The sequence below is a fragment of the Ceratotherium simum genome, chromosome 26 (assembly GCF_057802395.1).
Source record: "Ceratotherium simum simum isolate JZ-2026a chromosome 26, ASM5780239v1, whole genome shotgun sequence".
Classification (NCBI taxonomy): Eukaryota; Metazoa; Chordata; class Mammalia; order Perissodactyla; family Rhinocerotidae; genus Ceratotherium; species Ceratotherium simum.
In genome coordinates, this window is record NC_141925.1 from 27,540,626 (window position 1) to 27,562,501 (window position 21,876).

At 40.8% G+C, this 21,876-nt stretch overlaps 1 protein-coding gene across 4 annotated transcripts in view; it reads left to right on the forward strand.

Annotated features, from left to right (window-relative positions):
- CALN1 (calneuron 1) overlaps positions 1 to 21,876 on the forward strand; it is a 399,176-nt gene that overhangs the window by 155,806 nt on the left and 221,494 nt on the right. For all 4 annotated transcript variants that reach the window (XM_087417410.1, XM_087417409.1, XM_087417411.1 and 1 more), the window contains exon 3: positions 3,370 to 3,513. In XM_087417410.1, coding sequence (XP_087273536.1) covers positions 3,370 to 3,513 — 144 coding nt within the window. The remainder of the gene's footprint in view (positions 1 to 3,369; positions 3,514 to 21,876) is intronic.

The window sequence follows — 21,876 nt, forward strand, 5'->3', positions numbered from 1 at the left end:
TCCCACTTACCTGGAGGCCACAGAAGACAGAACTCTGAGCTGATATGTACCTGCCCTGTCCTGTCCCAGCTGGAGCAGGGCAGGCCTGAATAGGTGCTGCAGACAGGGCAGACTGTGGGGCTTCAAGGCCTCGAGGGCACATGTCCGTTCACAGCAGGGCAGTTCTGGAGTCACCCCTGTCTGAGGTCTGACTTCCCAAATCCAGTAGCCCAAGGGTGCGGCAACTCTGGGAGTAGCCCAGGCAGCTGGCTGGGCGTCGGTAGGCACACCCACCAACGCCTTTATTTCCAGGCCAGGTTCTCAAACACCCCAACTAGGCCCCCCAGGGGTGTCCAGTGTAAGAATACAGGCTCATTCATCAGTAAGATCTAGGGCATGCAGAGGGACCACACGAATGAGGCCAGGCCCTCTCAACAGGAGGGGACCTCCCTCTCAGAGTGATGGCAGCAGCCCAGAGAGTTCAGGATTGAGTCAGAGGGATGAGAAGTATAGATGGTGCCTCAGGAAAAGAATGGTCCAGAGAACAAGGGGTGGGGTGCAGCCTGCAGCTGGCCATTCGGCTGGCCCACTTGGGACCCTGACCTTCTGGGACCCTGCCATCATCTGACATCCTCTACTGTTGCATGGTATGTGCCACCCCCAATGTAAAACTCTACTATAGAGGCTGGAAGGAGACCAACCCAATGCATTTTTCAGATGGCTGAGGGAGGAGCCTGCCCCGGTCCAGAGTAGAGCCAGACTGACTTCCCTGTGGGCTAACTCCCACCTCAGGAGACCCTGCCTCTACAGCCGCCTGCCCTCGGCATCTGGGCTCGGGCCGTGTGAGGCTGTGATCTCTGCCCCAGCGTCCTTGAGGGCTCTGTGACACGACCTCAAGCTGAGCAGTGGCTTTAAGCTCTTTTCGGCCACCCGGGACTTGGTAGGAAAAACATATGGCATGCTTGGGCATGTTTCGTTGATGAGAAAAGCCTCAAAATGCAGACAAACTCCTTGCTTCAGAATTTGGACTGGACTAAAATTTTTTCTATATCATCAACGGAAAAAAGAAGGGTGTTTGAACGGCAGATTAATAGGGTATGAAAGAGAACACAGGCTTCCTGTTCTTAAACATTTTAACGATGTCCACGGATCCACAGAAAGGGGTTGGCAGGACCTTAGGGATCCTTGTGGCCAAACCAGCTCATTTTACACATGAACGAACTGAAGCTTCCGGGTTTGGCTGCAGACCTAATTAGCTAATACTCCTGGCTGGGAGCCTAGGGTCCCTGCTCACAGGCTGGTCTTCTGTCTGCTGGAGCCCACATTTATTCACAGAAAGCATTCAGCATGCTCAATTAGTATTGACAATGAATTTGCTACTAATATATGATCCTTATGTATTCAGACCCATCATCCATTGAACAGCTGTCTGTCTAGCGCCTCCTTCAGAGTGTGGGTGGGAACGTACACAATGAATGAAGAGTGAGGAGCTTACAGCTCAGAGGAGAAGCCACGATTTCTGCACCAATCATTGTATTTCTAGATGGGACGTGCTAGATGTCATGTAAAAGGAATGAATGACCTGCTGAACAGTCAGCAGAAAGTGAGGTAAATTTGGCTATGGTGAGCAAAGCTGTTTTTGTGGAATACACAGCACCTGACTTGGCCTTGAAGGCCTGAGATGATTTGGGCAGGTAGAGGAAGGCAAGGTGTTTCAGGTGGAAGTACTAGATGGGATAGTGTAGTAGTCTGAAAAACAGCCCCCAAAGGTATCAGCTTCTCATCCCTGGAACCCGTAAATGTTACCTTGGAAAAAGAGTTATTACAGATGTCATTAAGTTAAGGATCTTGAGATGGGGAGGTTATCTTGGATTATTGGGCGGACCCTAAATGCAATCACAAGTCTCCTTATAAGAGGGAAGCAAAGGGAGATCACAGACAGAAGAGGAGAAGGCAATGTGACCACACAGGCAGAGATTGGAGTGATGCGGCCTCAAGCCAAGGAATGCCGGCAGCCACCAGAAGCTGGAAGAGGCAAGAGATAGATTCTCCCCTAGAGCCTTGATTTTGGTTTGGTGATACTGAATTCGGACTTCTGGCCTCTAGACTATGAGAGAATAAATTTCTGTTGTTTTAAGCCACCATGTTTGTGGTGATTTGTTACAGCAGCCACAGGAAATTAATATAAATAGGAAAGGGAAATAGTGCGGTTCAAGGTAATTGCTGGGAGCATATTCAGATATTTAGAGAAGTGGTAAGTAACTGGGTTAGGGCAGTGTCTGGTATTAGTTTGAAGAGTTCCTGCAAGTTTCTGTCTGGATCTCGCCTTCCCGACTGAAGTCTAGGGCTCTGGAGGAGAACCACGATGCCCAGTGGATGGCTGTTCTATCTCTGTGTCCTAACTCCCATGCTCCTCAGGTATAGGCAGCCAAAACTTGTGGAATGGCATGATGAATGTTGGCGGCTGCCACACCTGGGTTTGCACCGGGTTTATTGATGAAAAGTCAAAGCAGGCCACAAGCCTGGTGCTCAGATACGATTGACGAACCTGTCATCTTCAGACTGTCATCACGAATTCCCCGTGTCGTGCTTCGCAGCAGTGTGATGTGTTAGGAAAGGCTCAGCCAGCCCAGGACTAAAGGGCAGGGGCTGTGGAGGGAGGGACTCGGGTGGAAGGCAGAACTCCTGTGGTTAGGAGGCTGGGAGCTCACCTGTGGGTGAAGCGGCCTCATTGATAGCCGAGTCCGAGTCTGTGCCGGTCCCGAGAGGGTGTGATTAAACATCCTGGTAGGCTTTGATGACACTCTTATTGATCTGAGGTTGTTTATAGCCATAAAGCGACTGTAAATTAGAGGAATGAAATAAAAACAGCAGGATACTTAACTCTGGTCCTCCTATGAGGTTGAGAAAGCTTTCCGCACAGCTCCTGCAGAGGCAGGAAGCTGAAATACACATCTGCAAAGGGGAATCTCATTCTCCTGTCCTCCTAACAGCCAAGTTAAGCGGCAGCTTTCTTCTCACAGCTGAAACCTAATCCTCATTCTTGCCCAGGAGGTGTCCTTGGTTAACACGATTCTCTGCTGGGACCACCGTCTAATTGTGTGCCTCCCATAGGGTTTTAGGATGCTCACGGCCAGTTTCCTCTTCCTTCCAAAGCTGTTTTTCCTTTTTTAACTCCTCTTCTCTCCTCCCCTTCTCTCTCTTCTTTTCTTTTTTTTTTTTCCTTCCTTCTTTTGTTTCTCTTTTGGCCGCTCATTTATTGGATTAAAGGGTTTTGGCTTATGAGTATTTGTAAAGCATTAGGAGCCTTCAGTAGACAGTCACCAATTAATTTCAATGCAATAGACCAAGCCATGTGACCATTGGACTTTCTTTGCTTTCCCCTTGTAGAAATCCGAGAGGCCTTTCGGGTTCTGGACCGAGATGGGAATGGCTTCATCTCCAAGCAGGAGCTGGGAATGGCCATGCGCTCTTTGGGGTACATGCCGAGTGAGGTGGAGCTGGCCATCATCATGCAGCGCCTGGACATGGACGGTGAGCCCCAGGCCGGCAGCGGCTCCCCTGAGCGAGCCCCGACTTGTCAGCAAGACCTTGGGTTTCAAAGGGCCTTGCACTTGGACTCAAAAGACTTGGGTTCATGTCTTGGTTAACATTTGAGGAGTGGAAACGTGGACTAGATCAAGGTTTTTCAAACAGCATTCCATAGAGCTGTAGGGGCCTGCAGAGGTGGTTCTGGGGCCGCTAGAGGGAGCAGGGTGAAGAAGGCGGCCAGTCTGCTGTAGTTTTGTTTTTTTTTTTTTAAAGACAGCTTTATTGAGATAGAATTCACACACCATAAAATTCACCCATTTAACCGGTACAATCCAATGGCCTTTAGTGTATTCACAGATTTGTGCAGCCAATGCCATAGTCAATTTTAGAACATTTTCAACACTCCAGAAAGAAACCCTGCACCTCTTAGCCATCACCTCCCAATCCCTCCCTCCCCCCAAGCTCTAGGCAACCACTAACCTCCTTTCTGTCCCTATGAAGTTGCCTCTTCTGGGCGTTTCATATAAATGGAATCATACAATATGCATAGCTTTGTGACTGGCTTCTTAGCATAGTGTTGGCAGGGTTCATCCTGTAGCATGTATTAGTGCTTGGTTCCTTTTTATAGCCAGATCATATTTAATTGCATGGATATAACAGCTTCTTTTCTGTCTGTTATACATACTGGGTTTCTCCATACAATCCCATTGGGGAAAAGGGTTTCACTGTATTTACAAAGTTCTAAAAAATGACATGTTAGATCTTTAAGTTTCTTTCCTGCTCTAAAATCCTAAGGATCTATCCCAAACCAGCTGTGACCTACCTGACATTTAGATCCTGCCTTGGCTGAAGGTCCAGGAAGGAGCCTTCTTATTTTTTTTTTTTCAACACATGTTCTCCCACTCTGAAAAGCAGCTTGATTCCAGGCATAAGGAAAAGGGGTCTAGAGTCACGGGCTTTGAGGACTCTCGGGTAGAGCATGAAGTACAGACGAAGAAAAAGGAAACAGAGGAAGAAGCAGGAAGTCTTGCAGATGAATAGACCAAGGCCATGGAAGGGAGATGTTTGCTTGGCCTGCGGGCTGATTGGAAGAACACAGCTCTCTCCTGTTATCTTGCTGGGCTTGTTGGAAGGATGATAATAAGGATGACCATATGGTGAATGAACCCAGTGCCAAGTACCAAGTGCAGCTGTGGACATTCATTTTCTGGTTCAGGGCAGAGATGTTTTATCAGGGATGTTCAGTTTGAGCAGTCCCAGCCTTGTCCTTACAAGTCTGATTGATTGTGACTCATCCTGTCTTTGCAGGCCAGATTTGACCTTGCCCTGTATTTTAGAGGTATTTCTGAAAAGCTAGAGCAAAGTACACATTGTATAGCAAAATCTCTCTTCCATTGACTCCCATCATCATTTCGGAGATATATTTCCAGAAAAAAAAGTTTCCTCCTTAATGTAATAGAAATCTTAATCTATACCTCTGTTTATGGAACTAAGAAGGTTTTGTGCTTTTGACTCTCCTCCCACAACTCCTATCGTAAAACCTAGTCAAGTGGACTAAAGCAAATGGACTTAGCAACATTTACCAAAAATGAGCTGGGGCTGTTTTGGGAGAGTTGATGAGATTTAAGGGTCTTCATCAAAGTCCATCCTTGTTCTTTGTATATTCACTCATTGCACCCCGGCTCATGGGGAATTTTCACATTATTGCAAATCCTCCCTGATCTCATGACTTGGTGTCCCACGGGACCTTGCTGTTATTCAGGGGGCTCATCAGGACTCAGGCAAAAGCTCCATCTGCGGTGCAGTTTAAGAGACTTCAAGTTTCACCAATTTATTTGCAACTTATCACACTCAGCTACCAATGCTGAAGGCAGAGCTTATATGCAAATCTTGTAGAGAATTTCTCTTAGTTCCTTTAACAAAAGCCCAAGTCATCAGCTGTTTCACGGTGACCCCATCAGGTGAACACACATTTATTTACTTTTGAAGTGCTGCTCCCTAGAATTTTGTTGCCTACAAAAGATTTAATACAGAACATATGAAAACAATGCAGCAGTGTGGGCAAAAGAAATTGCCTACACAATTTATTAAATGCCCAAGTGTGAAAAGAGCTATGTGAAAAATGTCCAGTCTGAGGCTGAAATGCTTGTCTTGAAGTGCTTCGTAAATGATGCTGTTAAGTGAAACTTCCAGGGTATTGGGTTCTGGATATGGATGGACTGACTGTTTTTCAGTGTCCTTCGCATAATGAGGCCTTTTGAGCTGTTCTGTTAAAAAAAAAAAGTCAAGTTGTCATTATATCCTTCCTTCTCAGCTTCTGTAACTGGGGATCCTCCACAGAGATTCGGCTCTACCTAATTAAGCTTCTCTTTGGCGTGAAACTTGTGGAATGGCAGAGATTTTTATGGGGATGATGCCAAAAAAAGGAAATAAAAGGAGTGTTTGGGCTGGAACTTAGGATTCTTGGCTGTAAGATGACTGTTCCTCCTGGCCCACAGACCCTGATATCCAGAGGTGACAGGAGAGGTGGCGGTGCCTCCATCCATCCCAGCTGGCCATGATTAGGAGCAGGTCTGGCCCACACACCGATCTTCTCTTTCTGGGGTCCCTGCTGGTTTGCCTGACGGTGAGGTCACAGCTTGGGCACGATGCCCAGCTGCGTTTAGCCTCAGTGTGTCTGTGCAACCTAAGTCGACACATGAGACTTTCATTAGGTGGTTCCTTGGGAGTAGGTGCCTTGCTGGCTATGCATGTAATAGGAACCTCCCTGGATTAGGGAGCTCAGCAGGATTTCCTGGAGAGGGAGCCTGCAGCAGCCAGACAGTTCCAGTCTGTGTGTGGAGCTGGTTTTCCAGGGGACAGAATGGGAGACAGGCAGTGGGGTCTGAGATTGCTTTCCTGGCCCGTGGCCAATTTGCCTTCAGTGCTGGGACTGCCTCTGCGTGTGTGTGTGCACAGCATGGGCTGAACTACTCAGAGTTAACTAAATAGAAAACCAAAACTTCTTGCTAATGCCCAGGGCTTCCTCTTTGGCCTGTTACTGCGAAGGCTCTTTCTTGGAACTTTAACTCAATTCCACACTCCCTGATGTTCAGTGTCCCACTTCTCTTTTATCAGCCTCTGTAGCTGAGGGGACTTTTGCCCTAACACCAGTTGGGGACCAGGATTCACCTTTCCTGGATGCTTTTCACCAGGATCTCTCCATGAGCCCAGATTCTGGAAGCCTATACCCTCTCAGTCAGGCTCCTGGGGACATTTAAGCCCGGTGCCCTAAGGCACTCCTTGCATGTTGGGAATCAACTTCTCTCCAATGCATCACGGTACTAGCTATGCACCAACCTTGGAAGAACTGATAAAAGAGTCACCCAACATCTCCAAAGCTTACATATTCTATAGAAGCAGGCTGAGAAAGGCTGCTTGAAAGTGACTGCAGACTGTGCCACACTCTATCTCCCCTCAGCTCTGTGGTCCCTACAGCAGCTCCTGGGAACCCACAGAGCTTCCTGCATCATTCACTGGGGAATAAAGGCTTGGTATCTTCAAGACCCAAGGGATATTTTTGACTGCTTTCTACATTGCAATGATTTTATCATCCACACCACTATGGCCATTTGGAGTGAATCCAGCTAGCTTTGCAAATAGTTTCCTGAAGCAATCAAACCAGGAGTCGTTCTCAGCAGCCCACGGCCTTTGCATCGCCTGCGCACATTTCCTCATGCGATCCTCTGCTATTGTAAGCTGCCCTCTCCTCTCCTGCACTTAGAGAACAAAGTCTCTCTTTGAAACAAATGCAGACCTTGTCCCCTGCCTCCTTGATTTTCCTTCTGCTCCTCAAGGATGCAGAATCTCGTGAAATTCCAAGAAATTGGGGTTTTGAAATGAATTCTTATCTCTCGACAGGATTGTAGTTTTTTCAGGTTCAAACTACCTGGATGGTGAATTTGATTCAGTCTAGTTCAATTTAAAGAGGATTTATCTGGTGTCCGTTATGTGTGAACTTGCTTGTTTTTACGGTTGGCAAGATTAGCTTTTGGTTCGTTTTGAGACAAACCACTGAGCTATGAAGCACTAAATTACGGCCAGAGTCACGTGAAAGAGTGAGCAGTGTCCCCGTTGTTAATCTGTGTGTCCATACCTTCCCTCTCTCAGCTACCTGTTCATTACAAGCATTAAGCCTTTTCTGATTAGTCATATGATTATGACCTTTCTGTTTTCATTTGTGATCTTCTAGAAGACAGAAAAGTACAAGCTTAATTCCAAGTAGCGCTCACTTCCTCTTCACATTCAAACTCATCAGCGTACTGATGTGGATGCTCTGGGACTGGCGTAGGTCTGTTTTGTGAGCCAGAACGCACACTTCTTTCCTATGTGTGAGGGGAGACGCTCACCCACAGACTGCACGACGTGGAACCGCCTGGTGGGAGGTGGGAGCAGTCAGGGCTTTTGAGCCTAAAGCAGAGGTTCCGGAACCTGAGTGCACGTAGGAAAACAGCTGGGGGAACATTCTAAACAGTCTGGGAGAATCAGAATCCCCAGGGTGGGGCCCAGGAGCCTGCATCCTTTAACAATCCCAGTAGGTTGTAGACAGCAGTGTGTCCATTCACAAAACTGGGGGACCTTTGGTTAAAAGAAAAATCTAAAGCTAAGGGGAAATCTTCAGGCCTGTGAATATTTGTATGAGCAAGAAGGTCTGAGTAGGAGGGAACTGCCTGAAAGGCAGATAAGGAGCTTTTCCTTTGGGAATTTGATGAAGGAAGCGGAGTCTGTGCTTAGTAGTTGGTCAGCTCTGCCTGAAAGCAGGAGGCACTCCCCGTGCTCGGCTTCCTTGCTTCTCCAGCTGTGGTCCAGGGACCTGCAGAATCGAGGTCACCTCGGAGCTTAAAATGCTGACTCTCAGGGCCACCCCTGGTCTGCTGATTCAGAGCCTGCATTTTAACCAGAGCCCCAGGTGATTCATATACACAGTAAAGTTTGAGAGGCGCGAGTCTAGGACACACCTTGAGAAACGGGAAGCAAACCCAACCATGTTTCCTTGTTAGGGAGGACGTCAGAGAGACTTGGGCATTCAGTTTTCTGAATCCACCCAGAGGTCCCCGTTCCAAGTCTCTGGTTCCACTCCTTTCCAATCAGTGCTCTAAATTTCACATCAGAGACTTGAGGAGTCTGTGACTTCAATTTACAATTCTAGAGACCACACAATTAAATTTGAGTCTTCCTGGCAGTTGTAAGAAGTAAGTGATTATTTTTGGGTCACCCAAGGAGCACTCTAGTTCTCTGACTGTGACCCAAGCTGAGAGTTTCAAGGCCTTAGCTTGTTTTTTCTTTCAAGGGCATTCAGGAGTAGTCATCTCCCCCACAGTCCTGGTAGTCGTCATTGCTACTGTAAAGGTCAGACAAAGGAACTACATGGGTCTTCCAAAGCCTTGCTTTCAATAATTATTTTATCCCAAGAAACCACAGATGACATTTAATTAATTATGATGTGGTGCATGCCATAGATACTGGCATCCCATTTTTCATAGCAAGAAGGTCAGTACTTCATTTGAGATCAGAGATAAGCAAACCAATCTCAGAATCCCACTTAGGAAGTCTCTTTCCTCCTGGTACCACATACTGTATCATCTTGAAAACAGAAACCATGCTGGATTCCAAAGTGAGAGTATCATGTGAAAGATAAGAACCTGCTAAAATTCTTTATGCATAAATAACATTTCTCTCAGGCAAGGTTTACCAAAAGGAAAGTGCCCATCTCAGAACACCCTGACCAGTATTGAGTATTATTTAACAAATCATTACTAATAGAATTGGTGAAGAGTGGGGACTTATTTTGTTTTAACTTATAAGAGAGATGAAGTAGTTTTCATATGTTGATTAGTTATCTATTTTGTGTGTGTGTGTGTGTGTGTAGTGTCTTTTTTTTTTTTGGATCTGTTTCAGTAAGCATAGGCTAAGTTATGCTTCAGTAATAAATAATTCCCCCAAATATCAGTGGCTTAGTACCACAAAATAAAAGTTCTCACTCATGCTGTATGTCCATTGTGGGTTGGCTGGGTGTTTCCTCTTTGGCATCCTCCCTCAGGAGTCCTGGCAGAGGGAGCCTTCCGTTTCTGTGTTTCCATGAGTGCCATGGCAAGGGAAAGAGGCCGAGTGAATCACATAGCGATTCTTGAAGTTTCTGTCACTTCTGTTCATATCTCATTGCCTAAAACAAGTCACATGGTTGTGCCTCCTATCAAGGGGTGTTGGGAAGTAGAATCTGACTCCACGCCCAGAAGGGAATGAACTATTTGATGAACAACACTAATGATGACTTAAGGATTTTAGGCTTTTTCTTTTTTTATTAGAATGTCACATTCATTGCAGAAATTTTATCTTAGGAAAAACTTTCAGAAATACTATGAATAGGGACAAAAATGATTGTTATAGGAGATTTTACACACTCCTCAGATTGATCAAGAGATAAAACTAAGTAACAGAATTTTAATGATATTGAATATGTGTGAGTATGTGCATGTGTGTCTGTGTAATACAAATTTTGTATCCTTAAAAAGAGTAATACCCTTCTTTTTAAGTGATTCTGGAACATTATCAAAACATGGCTATGTATTAGGCCACAAAGACAACTTAATTAAATTCCAAAGGACAAATGTTACAGGCACATTTTTTGACTACAATACAATAAACCAGAAATTAGTAACAAAAGTTTGAGTAAGAATCCCACCTACTTGGAAATTTAAAAATCAAAAACCTTTTAATTTAATGAACAGATCCAAGAGCTGATTATTTGAAAAAAAAAATGCAATAAATTGACAAATATAGCATATTTAATTAAGAACTAAAGAGAGTTATCACTAAAATAAACTAGAAATGAAAAAATATGGGAGATTTTGAAAAAGAATACTTGATACAATTTTATGTGAATAGATTTGAACATCTACATGAAATGGAGATTTTTCTGGAAAAATATAAGTTATCGAAATTGATTCAAGCTGAAGTAAGTAGTCTAAATGGGAAGTTGCATGCTTGCAGCCTGCCAGCCAAATACAGCCCATAGCCATGTTTTACTTGGCTCACATATCATTTTATAAAGCAGAAAATCTCATATTAAAAATATACACTTTTCTCTCCTCTTAAAATATTGGAAAATTTGGCAAGTCTAGACCTACAGTACTTCATTACAATAATTTGGTGGAGTTGAGTAGCTATCCCCTCAAGGTGGGGCAAATGCCACAGTCTCCACCATTCTTTATTGTCTTACGCCTGCCTGCTTCCCTTTTGATGGACTGGCTTGGTCCTATGGGCTTTGGAGTTTGTGACTCTGCCTAAATGGACCAGTGAGTGATGAGGGGATCTTCTACTGTTGTGGCAATTCGTTCTTCAATTCCCTTAGTTTTAATTGTAGGGTGTTTTTGTGTTTGCTTTGTTTTCCTGTTTTTGTTTCCATTTTGCTTTTCTGTTGTCATTTCTAGCAACTTCAGTAGATTATTTATTTTAATTCTTCATTATTTAATACTTAAGGCAACTAGGACAAAAAATTTGCCACTGAGAAGAGCTTTAGTAATAGCTCCCAAACTTTGATAGTTTTAATTGTTTCATTGTTTTCTTTTTTTTTAAAGATTTTATTTATTTATTTTTTCCCCTCAAAGCCCCAGTAGATAGTCGCATGTCATAGCTGCACATCCCTCCAGTTGCTGTATGTGGGACGCGGCCCCAGCATGGCCAGAGAAGCAGCGCGTCGGTGCGAGCCCGGGACCCGAACCCGGGTCGCCAGCAGCGGAGCGCGCTCACCCAACCACTAAGCCACGGGGCCGGCCCTCATTGTTTTCTTTACAGTATTTTATCATAATTTTTAATTCCCTCTGCTACTCTACAAATTTTTTAGGAAAGTATTTTATAATTCCAAGTCGTTGGTATTTAAAATTTCTAGTTTACATTTAAATTTTCTATTTTTGTTGCATCGTGGAAAGTAAATATGATCTATTGTTTGCTAGGATTTTCTTCGTAACCAAGAATAAGATGAACTTTTATAAAAGTATTGTCTTTATGGTATGGTATAAGGCTTTTATATAAGCATAGAAGTTATCTTCATATTACCTATTTCCCCTCCACCTGTATTTTTGGTTATTTTATCCGAGATAAATTATTGTGATGTATTGAAGTCGCCCACTACTGTTCCGTTGCTTCCTTGGTTTACTTCCAACAGTTTTTGTTTTAATTTTCAATGTTCTATCTGCCCTTATAGTGGATTTTACCTTTTCTCAATATAAATGTTCTTTAAACACTTTTGAGTTATGCTTTTGCTTTCTGTTGATTTTTGCCACATAACCTTTTTGCCTCTGTTTGCATAACATTTATTGTTATGTGTGGTCATTGGGGAACATGCACCATCATTCAGCTGCTTCTTCCAGGAACACAGTGCACTGCACTCCTGCCCTTTCTATGCGAGTTTTTTAGGTGTGAGACTTTTACACACTATGCACCATTATGATTTCATTTTTAATTATTCTGAGAGCCTTTTTATTGGTAAGCTTAACTTATTTATTTTGGAACTTTTAGCTTGGATCTTAATTCTGTCATTTTGTTTTATGCTGGTTTCCATGTATATTTACTTTTAGATTTGTCTTCTTTTTTGACTACAGTGGGTTTTTTAAAAAAAATATATTACCTTCTCAGTTGTTTGGAGGTTAGGTCTCTTACTTTCACTTTTTCTAGTTTTTGTGGACTTATCTCTAACTCCTAACATCAGTTACAAATTAATAATACTCTCTTTTATGGAAAATGAGAAATTAAACGTTTCCCCATTTCTCTTTTCTATTCTTTGTTAAGTTCAATATATGGTTGTTATAAATATATTTCCTTCTCCTCTTTTTTTAAATATTTTTAGTATTTTCAATTTTAAAGAATATTATCAGTTTTAGAACCATATTTGAAATACTTATTTTGCCTGTACATTTAACTGGCTTCATTGCCTATACTCAATCGTTTCTCATTTTCTGCTTATTATTTTAATTCATATATATTTCCTTCTTATTTTAATTAATATACATTTGTTTTGGCATAAACCTTCCAAAATTTCATTGTTTTTTTTGTTTTCAGGAAGTTTACCTCAACCCTAAATCTTCTGAGTGTTGTAAATCTGATCATATCTTTCCACATGCACACACAAATGGCAACTTGATTAGGTATAGAATTCTTGGGTTACAGCCTTTTGCTTTAAAAATTCTATGATTTCTACTCCATTAATTTTGGTTTTTAATATTGTCAAGAAGCTCGTGACCAACCTACTGTTTATTCCTGTGAACAACGTAATTGTTTTTAGGATGTACTCATCATCTGTGAAGTGTGAACGTCTCACCAGTCTGTTTCCCTGTCTGTGTTGTGCTTGTTCACGGTGGTTGGTGCTGTGGCTGTCGCTGATGTTAGGGTTCCTTGCCATATGATTCACACTCTCAATTTTTAGACTGAGTTTTTTTCCTAGAAAACGTTTCTTCAATGTTTTTGTTTTCAGGCTCTGTTTCTAGCCTTTCTAGCAAGTTAGATCCTGGGCTGTGGTCCCCACATCTTTCCCTCATAGCTGTCCTTTCTCCATCTTTTTCTTCAGTCTTCTGCATTTCTTATACATATATTTTCTTCACTACTTTGAGATTTTCCAGTGAACAGTCTACTGATTACTGGATTTGAATTTCAATAACAATGCTTTCTCATCTCTGTGCAATTTTTTCTTGTCACTTTTCTAATTTGGTTGATGTGACATCTTCTTGGTGTTGTTATGGACATAAACTGGATACTTTTCAAACATTCTTTGGTAAATCTGTTTGAGAACGAGGCAGTTGCCTAGTTCTGAGACTTTTGGTGGTGACTTTTGAACCACAACATCCATTCATTCACAGGTCTCTTGATTTTCCCAGTAGAGGCAGATTCACTTGCCTGACTCTTACTCGGGGTCAAGTCAGAGCAGGATCCAGCCAAGATAGATGCAGGACAGCCGCCAAATCTCCTTCCAGTGCCACTCAAAGAACAGGGGTGGTGTGAAGGAATTATGAGCAGGTAATTATTCAGCAACCTAGGAAGATTGTAAAGGAAGCTGCATTAAGTGCCTCTTACAGTCCCAGTATGCCTAGGATCCCGTAAAAGATGCTCCCTGTAGTTTCTAGATCTGTGCCATGTGGGATCCCTCTTATTTTTCATTTCTGCTTTATTTTAGCGGGTAGAACTTTTAGATAAAATAATAATGGTAATTTCAGACATTTTTTTTCTTGTTTCTGATTTTAATGGAAATGTCCCCAGAGTTTGAGCTTAAACTTGCAAACAGCATTGATTGCTGTTTGCGATGGATATTAGTTATTATGGTAAGGTAATATCCTATTCGTGCTTTACCTTTTTTTCTTTTAAATCAATAATGGCTATTGAGTAACTTTTTGGCGTCTACTGAGATAGTCATACAGTTTTTATTATTTTACCTGTTGATGATATGTATTTAACTGAATTTACTAAAATTAAAAAACTCCTACAGTTCAGGGATTATTCCTCCTTAGTCTGGATGAGTTTCTCTCGCAATATCCTGTTGCATTTGACTAGCTATTATTTTATTTTTTATTTAGGTTTTTGCATATATATCCATAAAAAATAATCGATCCATTGCTTTTTCTTTCCATTTGGCAGGTTTTTGTATCAGGGTTTTGCTGAACTTATAAAGGTATTTGGGACTTTCCCATCTTTTTGTGCACTGGAAGAGATTATAAAATAATCATTTCTGAATACTTGAACACATATTCCTGTGAAATCATGTAAACATAAAACAGTTTGGGGTGGCTCTTTAACAGTGTTTAGTTTATATCATGTTTACTAATCTATTCAAATGATCATTTTCTTTAGTGAATTTGATTATTCTCAGAAATTACCCATTTCTTTTGGATTTCAAATGTATTAACATAAATGTATACTTGTTATTCATATTTTAATGTCCTTTAATTCTGTAAATACATCATCTTTGTGATTTCTAATTTTATATATACTTATTTTCTTATTTTTTAAATTTGACTACCAGATGATTTTCCTTATAAATATATTTTTTTTCTCAGAGAACTATATCACTGTCTTGATTATCAGTGGTGTTTGTTCAGTTTTTGGAGGGAAAGTTTACATTGTGGATTTTAATTCTGCTAGTAGATTTTTAGTTTTGTTGTATTCTTTTCTTATTTTTCCCAGCTTCCTTTTCATCTCAGCCTGTACCAACTGATTTTTATTTTTTAATTGATTCATAATTCAAATCCTATAAAATGCACGCTTCTTGAGTATTCAGTTTGATGAGTTTTGACAATTAACAATGTAACTCATAGCCCAATATAAAATATAGAACATTTCTATTACCCGATATAGTTCCTTGACAAATAATTTTTCCCACTCTGTGCATTATATATTCATTTCTTAATAATGTCTTTTGATTAGCAGACATTTTACGTTTTGATTAAAGGCAATGTCTCACTTTTTTTCATGTTCAGTATTTTTTGATTCCTGTCTAAAAAAATATTTGCCTGCATCAATGTTATAAAAATATTTTACTGCATTTTCTTCTAGAAGATTCATGGTTTTAGCTTTTACATTTAGGTCTATGATCCATGTGAAAATAGTTTTTGTGTATGAAGTGTGGTAGAAGTTAAGATTTGGTTTGCCGTGTGTAAGTTTTCAGTTATTCTAAGACAATTTGTTGAAAAGACTTTTCTTTCCTCATTGAGTTGACTTGGAACCTTGATTGGATATCGATTGACCATAAATGTGACACTCTGCTTCTGGATTCTCTGTTCTATTCTATTGATCTACTTGCTCTATTTTGTACAGTTAACACCATAATGTCCTGATTCCTGTAGTTTTACGCTAAGTCTTGAAATCAGGAAGTGTAGGTCCTGAAACTGTTCATCTTTTTCACAGTTGTTGTGGTTATTCTAGATCCTTTGCATTTCCACACAGCTTTTAAAATCAGCTTGTCAATTTTGTCAACAAAACTATCTGGGGTTCGGATCCCAATTGCATTAAATCTACAAGTAAGTTTTAATAGAATGGACATACCAATAACAGGAAGTCTTCCAATCTATAAAAAGGGTGTGTTTCTCCATTTCTTTAGCTCTTATTGAACTTCTCTCAACAATATTTTGTATGTTTCATAGTGGATGACTTGCACATCTTTCGTTAGATTCATTCCTAGGTACTTGATGATTTTTTGATCCAATTGTAAATTGTATTGTTTTTAAATTTCACTTTTAGATTGTTTGTTACTATTATATAGAAATACAATTGCTTTTAAAATTAATTTTGTATTCTGCTATCTTGCTAGTTCTAGTAGTTTTTAATAGCTTCTATAGAATTTTCTACATACTCAAAGATGTTATCTGTGACTAACAGTTTTAATTTGTCCCTTCTAATTTTTGTGTCTTTTGCATTTCTTTTCTTGCCTTATCGTACCAGCTAGGATTGATTAAAGTGATAAGAGGAAAAATTTTTATTTCTTTCTTCATCTTAGAGAAAATCTTTCACCATTAAGCATGAAGTTAGCTTTTTGTTAATGCTTTAATCAGGTTGAATAAGTTCCCTCTATTACAGATTGTGGAGAGTTTTTATCTTGAATAGGTGTTGAATTTTTTCACATACTATTTCTGCATCCATTAAGATGATCATATGATTTTTCTCTTGTATTCTGTCAATGTAGTGAATTACATTGATATTTTTTTCACGTGTTAAACCAACCTTGTATTCCTAGAATACACCATAGTTAGTCATCATATATTTTCCTTTTCAGAAATTGCTGGATTTGATTTGCTAGTATTTTATAAGGATTTTTGCATCCATGTTTATGAGGCCTATTGGTCTATAATTTTCTTGTAATTTCCTTGTCAAGTTTTAGTATCAGGTTTATGCTGGCCTCATGAAATGAGTTGGGAAGTGTTTTTTTTTATCCTCTATATTCTGAAACAATTTGCCTAAGATTGGCATTTTTCTTAAATGTTTATTTGAAGACATCTAGACATGGAATTTTCTTTGTCAGAAGGAGATTTTTCTCTAGCATTATATTATAAAAATTTCTAGTTCAGAAAAATTGAATGAATTGTACAGTGAACACCTATAACTCATCAAATTGATTTTACAATGCTACATTTGCTTTATCATACATCTATTCATCTATGTAGGAAGCTTTTTGATTATAAAGCACTTTCTTTAAAGTACTTTCTTTAAAATCATACAGCTATTTAGATTTTCTATTTCTTTTTGCATCAGTTTTTGTTACTGTTGTGTTTCAAGAATTTTTTTCATTTTAATAAATTTTCAAATTTATTGACAAATTTTTTGTCATTTTATAATATTAATGTCTATAGGATCTTTCTTTCTTAATATTGTTAATTGTTTTTACTCCATTTTTTCTTTATCAGCCTTGTTAGATGATTTTCAATTTTCTTAATCACTTTAAAAAACTGACTTTGATAATTTTCTCTATTGTTTTTTATTTCATTGATTTCTGCTTTTACTTTTAAATTATTTCTTTTCTTTCAAGTTACTTTGGTTTAATTTGCTCTCCTTTTTTTAAATTGCTAAAGTGGAAGCTTAGATCATTGATTTTAGACCTCTCTTTTCTAATATAAGCTTTAGCCACATTTTATAAATCCTTTTTTAAAAATTATAGTAAATTTTATTACGTGTTCAGAGAATTGGGCACGGTTTGAATAGAGAAAAGAGATGAGGCAAACTAACACTGAAGACTTTCTCCATGTTGTAAGGAAAGAAGCATATACCCATTTTACAGATGAGGAAACCAAACCATGCTACTTTGTGAACAGTCTAAGAATCTTACAACATATAAATGTATGTTGTCATGTATTTTACTTCTCCATGTACTATTTTGCATTTATCACCATATTACCTTTTCTGGTGCTCTTTATTCCTTCTTGTATATCTGAGCTTTCATCTGGTTTCATTTCCTTTCAATGTCTTCTTTCAGTATTTCTTTTACTGCACTTCTGCTGGAGTGGAATACTCTCAGCTTTTAAGTGACAGAAAATGTCTTTTCTTTCTGAGAGTTTTATCGTGATAAAACATATATAACATAAAATTTGCCATTTTAAGAATTGTTAAGTGTACAATTCAGTGGCATTAAGTATATTCACAATGTTGTGCAACCATCCCCACTGTCTATTTCCAGAACTTTTCCGTCATCCCAAACAGAAACTTTGTAACCATTAAGCAATAACTCCTCATATACCCCAACCCCTGGTAACCTCTAATATACTGACTCTATGAATTTGCCTATTCTAGATATTTCATATATGTGGAATCATACAATATTTGTCCTTTTGTGGTTGGCTTATTTGATTTAGCTTAATGTTTTCAAGGTTCATCCATGTTGTAGCATATATCAGAACTTCATTCCTTTTTATGGCTCAATAATATTCCATTGTATGTCTATAGCACATTTTGTTCATCCATTTGTCTGTTGACAGACACTTGGGTTGTTTCTATCTTTTGTCTATTGTGAATATGCTGGAATGAATATTAGCATATAAGTATCTGTTTGAAGAAAACATCTTTATTTTGTCTTCATATTTGAACAATATGTAAAAGGTGGATGATTCTAGGTTAACTTTTTTCTTCTGGTACTTTGAAGATGTCATTTTACTATCTTCTGGCCTCCATTGTTTCTGATGAGACACCCACAATTATTTTTAATGTTGCTGCCTTTTATTGTCTAGTGTGTCTTCTCCATTGAGTGTTTTTAAGATTTTTTTGCAAGTATTTGGCAGTTTGACTGTGCTATGCCTAGGTTGGTGGTTTTCTTTGCATTCATTATGCTTGATGTGTGTCAAGCTTCTTGGATCTGTGGATTGATCTCTTCCATTAATTTTGGTAAATCTACAGCCATTATCTCTTGGAATATTTATTTTTCCTTATTCCCTTTCTTTTCTTCTTCTGCCACTCCAATTCCACACTTGTTAGGCCATTTGATATTGTTCCTTAGATCGTCAATGCTGTGTTCTGTTTATTTTTTTTCACTCTCTTTTTCTTTTTTGTGTTTCAATCGATACTTTTTATTGATCCTTTTATTTGCTGTGTCAAGTTTGCTTTTAAATCCATCTAATGAGTTCTTTATTTCTGTATTTTATCTCTTTATTTCTAGCATTTCCATTTGTTTCGTTTTTATAATTCCTATGTCTCTGCTGAAATTCCCCATTTGTTCACATATTTTTTTCTCTTTACCACTAAATCCTTTAACATATTTATCATAGTTATTTTAAAGTCTGATTGTTAAAACACCTGGGCCATCTCTTAGGTCTGCTTCTGCTGAATTTTCCTATCTGGACCATCAGTCACACTTGCTTGTTTTCTCTCATAATTTTTTTTGAATGCCAGATATAGTGTGTAAAAAAACTTGTAAGACTGAAATAAACAAAATTTACCTCCAGAGCATGGCAGGACCCTCCTTCTGTCAGAAGCTGGTGTCAAGGTCTTAGTGAATCTAACTCCTAGTTGAGCTGGACAGTGGCTTTGTTCTAGCTTTAGTTAGATTTGGTTCACAGTGACCAAAGGTTTGAGGGAGGTGCGAGGACTTGCTATTCAGCAGAGCCTGTGATCTGAGCGCTGATGAGATCCTGCAGATCTCTTTATGCTTGTTAGCTGAGCCGCCAAGCTTTCGGAAGCAGGCCAGCTTTTGGGTCACTGGGGAGTTGTCTTTGCTCTCCAGTTCCACCCTGGTTTTCTGAGTTTTCAGGAGCTCTCTCTCCATTCTGCCATCTGTTCCTGGTCCTTGGAGAGCAGGCGCAGACGCTCCGTGATGCCTGGAGGGCCACAGAGGGATTTCTCTCAGCTCTTCTGCCCTACCCCCACCCTCACTCTACTTACTGCAGTCACTCGGTTAAGGTCTGTGGGACAGAGCAGTGGTGGGGACAGAGTGCTCTGCTGCCGGGCTCCTTGGGATTCGAATCTGTCCCAGCAGCCCACATGCAGCCATTACAAGTTTGTTAAAAGTTAGGACCTTCACCCCCAATCTATCACGAATGAAAGCAGCTGTGAGTTTCTTGTCTCCAAGGAAGGGCTCGTCACTTTCTGGAATTTAGTTCATTTAGATTTCTTTTATTCCTCAGCTCTCTGATGGATTACAAAAACAAAAAGGAAAGAAAGAAACTATGATTTTGTGACTTATCCCACTTGCTTTCATTATTAGGTGGGAAGGATAGTCTCTTGTGACTTTCTACATTCCAACCAAAGTGCAGTTCCTCTATTTCCTTTTTGCTTCCCTTTCACAGCCCGTGGTTTCTAGAAGTTTCTGAGAATATGAAGTAGATCCTTGGTAAACATTTCTTGTGGTTTCTGTAGTAACATTTGTTTCAAGAGTATACTGTTCTTGAAGATTGTTTTTTCTATAGCAAAATCTTCTCTTACATCCTACAGATGTAACACTACCACAGCCATAAATTGGTCCTCAAATGAGAAATGAATGACTAGGCCCGACCTGATCATTTGCCAAAAGAGAGGGTACGTGGACTGCCCTTAGCCCACACTCGTATTGTCTCAGATCTACTAAGCACGGCCCTCCTCTTATCCCTGAACTAGCCAGAAAGCATCCAGAGTGGCTTGTGGGTTCGAGTGGGCATTTTCCTGTTCCAGAGACCCCTGCCCTGTTCTCTGTCCCAATCAGAGCAAACAGTGTGCATGAGGCCTGCTTGCTCCAGCGTACCTTCAGCATGCCCCGGTCAGCAGGCACTTCCTCACCCCTCTGCTGACATCTCTCCTCCTGTGCCAGATGCCCCAGGGCCCAGTACACCAGTGACTCTCCCTATTAACCTCCTCACCCCCTCTACACCCCACATTCAGAGCTAACAGCCAATTCATTCATTCCACAAACATTTATTGAGTACCCTCCACGTGCCCCGGACTGTTCTAGGCACTTGGCACAGATCTCTGAATGGCACGAACCAACTAACCAAATCCCTGCCTGTGTGGGGCTTACTTCCTAGCGGGAAAAAACTCATTTAATCCTCGCGACAACCTTATGAAGTAGGTTCTTTTATTGTTCTCCTTTTCCAGATGGGAAATGGAAGCAGAGAGAAGTTAAGTAAATTGCCCAAGGTCTCCCAAAAATTATATGGACGACAGTTCCTGCGGGAACAGAATTAGTCTGCAGTGCAGGAGGGCCGTTTCCTTCCCAGCCAGTAGAGGTGGAAGTGTCCTTTCCCAAAGGATCCATCTCTGGGCAGCACGGTTGCTGCACTGTCTGCGGATCTGGGTTTTCGCTTGTCCTCAGTACACGTTGTTGTTGGCAGGTTTAGTCTGTTTGTGGACTTTCAGGGCGTTTTAATTAGGAATCAGGGGAGGGTAAGTCAGACGCTGCTGGTCTGCTGCCAGGACAGCTTGGGAGTCTCTGATGCCTTCTTATGACACAAACTGCCCACGTGGAGCAAAATTTGGACTCGCTGCTTGTGATATAAATGTCGGCTGCAGTTTTCTCTGAGGGACAGAGTGCAGGTGGCCTGCTCCACGTGTCTTTGTTTCATCCCGGTTCCCTTGTCAGGGTAGCTGCCGATACAATCACTTTATGAGGATACCAGCAAAAATAATCATTTCTGGTGGTGAACTCTGAAAACAAACATTTAACCAAAACTTGACTAAACATGCTTTTCTAAACACCCCCCCCCCCCCCCCCCCCCCCCCCGCCTCACTCCCCCAAGCCTCAGAAAGGGCAAGCGCTTAGCACCACTGGCAGAGGATGAATAGCTTCTTCCCTCATTTACATGCCTATTCATTAGCTGGGATTGCCATGGCAACTGTGTCTTCCAGACAGACCTGTGGGCCCAGCACAACTTCATTTTGGAGACTGTCTGGAAGCCTTGTACTAGTTTCCCAGCGCTTGACGGACAGGTGGGGAGAATTTTAGAATGCAGGAGCCTAGAGTTTTCCAATTGTCTATGAGTGACAATTACCAACGGTCTGTAAGTGGACATAGGAAGGACAGCATTTTGCTGGAAAACAGTCTGCAAAACTATGACTCTGATTCGCTGCCCACCTGTCCCTGGGTGCAGGCTAGTCAAATGAAGGCACAATGGGTGGCTCTTATTTCTCTGGTCTCATTTTCCCCTTGGACACATGCCTATCTGTGTGAGATCCTGGTACAAACACACATCCCTACAGAATTTTTCTAGAAAAGGCAAGACTCCTTTTGGGGAAAAGAGCTTGGGAGTAGGGAGAGAGTGAAAAGGGGAGAGGGGGCCGGAGACACTTAGAGGTGTGGTCTAAACTTTTCCCTGCCTCTGGCTGATCCAGGGTCCTGGCCCAATCCAGTGGCCTCGAAGCCTCTTTTACCCAATCTGGAAGTGCTTCCAGCTCTGC